Genomic DNA, 1,826 nt, shown 5'->3' with positions numbered 1-1,826 from the left:
AAACCATTATGTAATGGTCATGTGTAAACGGTATATTTTAGATTATCATTATTTGATAATCTACGTAATGCTTTTTAAACCTTTATAGATAAAATAAAGGTTATGGTTGTTTTAAAAATGAATGCAGTCTTTGAAAAATGTCTCATATAGAGGTCAAAACCTCGCGACGAAATCAATTAATATGGAACGTTTATAATCAATATGAACGGAACATTTCACCAGCCACCAGGGTTTTGGGATCCCAGATATCCAGATCATGTCTGCTTATTGCAGAAATCTCTATATGTCCTTAAACAGGCCCCTCACGCATGGTTTCGGTGCTTTGCGGGATATGCCCAGCGGATTGATTTTCACCAAAGACGTTGTGATACATTCCTTTTTTATTTATCACCAGGGATCTGAAACAGCCTACCTGATTCTATATGTTGATGATATTAAGTTGACTGCTTCTTCTACAGGGTTACTTCAGTGAATTATTTCTTCCCTACATAAGGAATTTGCTATGACTGATTTGGGTCCCTTAAACTACTTTCTTAGGATTCACGCCACCGGCACCGCATCTGGCATGTTCCTCTATCAGAGGCAATATGCTACCGAGATTATTGAGTGGGCTGGCATGCCCACTTGTCATCCTTGCAGGACCCCAGTTGAACCGGGTGCCAAGCTTACTAGTCACGGACCTCATGTCAGGGACCCGACTCTCTATCAGAGCCTTGTAGGCGCATTACACTACCTTACATTCACTCGTCCTGACATCTCATATGCTGTTCAGCAGATATGCCTTTTCATGCACGATCCTCGGGAATAACACATGCATGACCTCAAGTGGATCATTCGCTATATATAGGGTACTACTGACCTTGTTTACAGTTATATGCATCATCTCCCACTAATTTGGTTGCATACTCTGACGCTGATTGGGCTGGCTGCTGTAACGACCCAAACCTCGTTATACCAAAATACGACCCAAAAAAAATTATGTTTCAACACATCTGGACGGCGTCCAGTTATCTGGATGGTGTCCAACAAAGAAGACTTGGACGGCGTCCAGGAAATCTGTGATGGCGTCCAAATGAACTGCCAGATTCTGATCAAGGTGTCCAAATTACATGAGCGGAAAACTCACTTCCCGACACTTTTAAACGAAACGCTTTTTACAACATGTTAACATGATTAAAGCTAAGAAGTTCCTACAATAAAATCAAGTTTTACAACATCGGGCCCACATCGGCCGTTTTACGAGTTTCGTTCAAAAATACAAGTTTCGATCATTCAAGTTTAATTTCCAAACGACACTAGAGCATGGTGTTTGGGGTTAAACTTCCCAATCTTAGCCGAACTTCCAAAAAGCTAATCTCCCTGATATTCACTAATTCAACCAAATACCTTTGCCCTTATCCATGCCGGAGCTTAAAAAGTAAATAACGAGAAGGTAAACATAACGCTTAGTGAATGCAATAATTATACACATACATATATAATCTACTTACTTGCATTCACTACACAATTACCTCATACACGTTAGCATTTAAATTAGCATACCATCGCAAAGTATAACGCTAAATCTCCGGTAACACAAGCTAGCAAATCAATGGCATATAACACGAACACATATAATATGCTACACTACATCTCTTAACCATGGTTAACCAAAACATAAGGGAACGATTCTCGCAAATGAACCGTTAGCCATGCAGATGCCATAGTATGCATCACTTGTCCCTTAGGTGGTATCGACGCCCGAACTTTAAACCCACGCGTCATGTGAAATGTGGTATCGAACACCCGAACTTTAAACCCACACTTCACGCCCGCACACATACATA

General features: G+C 40.6%; 1 protein-coding gene across 1 annotated transcript; it reads left to right on the top strand.

Annotated features, from left to right (window-relative positions):
• Positions 1 to 502: 502 nt before the first annotated feature.
• LOC139848899 (uncharacterized mitochondrial protein AtMg00810-like) lies at positions 503 to 808 on the top strand. The gene has a single exon (XM_071838580.1). It carries the CDS (start codon positions 503 to 505, stop codon positions 806 to 808), a length of 306 nt encoding a protein of 101 aa, XP_071694681.1.
• Positions 809 to 1,826: the final 1,018 nt, after the last annotated feature.

The sequence above is a fragment of the Rutidosis leptorrhynchoides genome, chromosome 5 (assembly GCF_046630445.1).
Source record: "Rutidosis leptorrhynchoides isolate AG116_Rl617_1_P2 chromosome 5, CSIRO_AGI_Rlap_v1, whole genome shotgun sequence".
NCBI classification, from domain to species: domain Eukaryota; kingdom Viridiplantae; phylum Streptophyta; class Magnoliopsida; order Asterales; family Asteraceae; genus Rutidosis; species Rutidosis leptorrhynchoides.
Note: the sequence above shows the minus strand (reverse complement) of the source record. Positions and strands in the feature narration are given on the sequence as shown.

What these genes read in the sequence shown, in the direction of transcription:
- LOC139848899 (XM_071838580.1), top strand. Translation starts at nt 503, where the DNA reads ATGACTGATTTGGGTCCCTTAAACTACTTTCTTAGGATTCACGCCACC.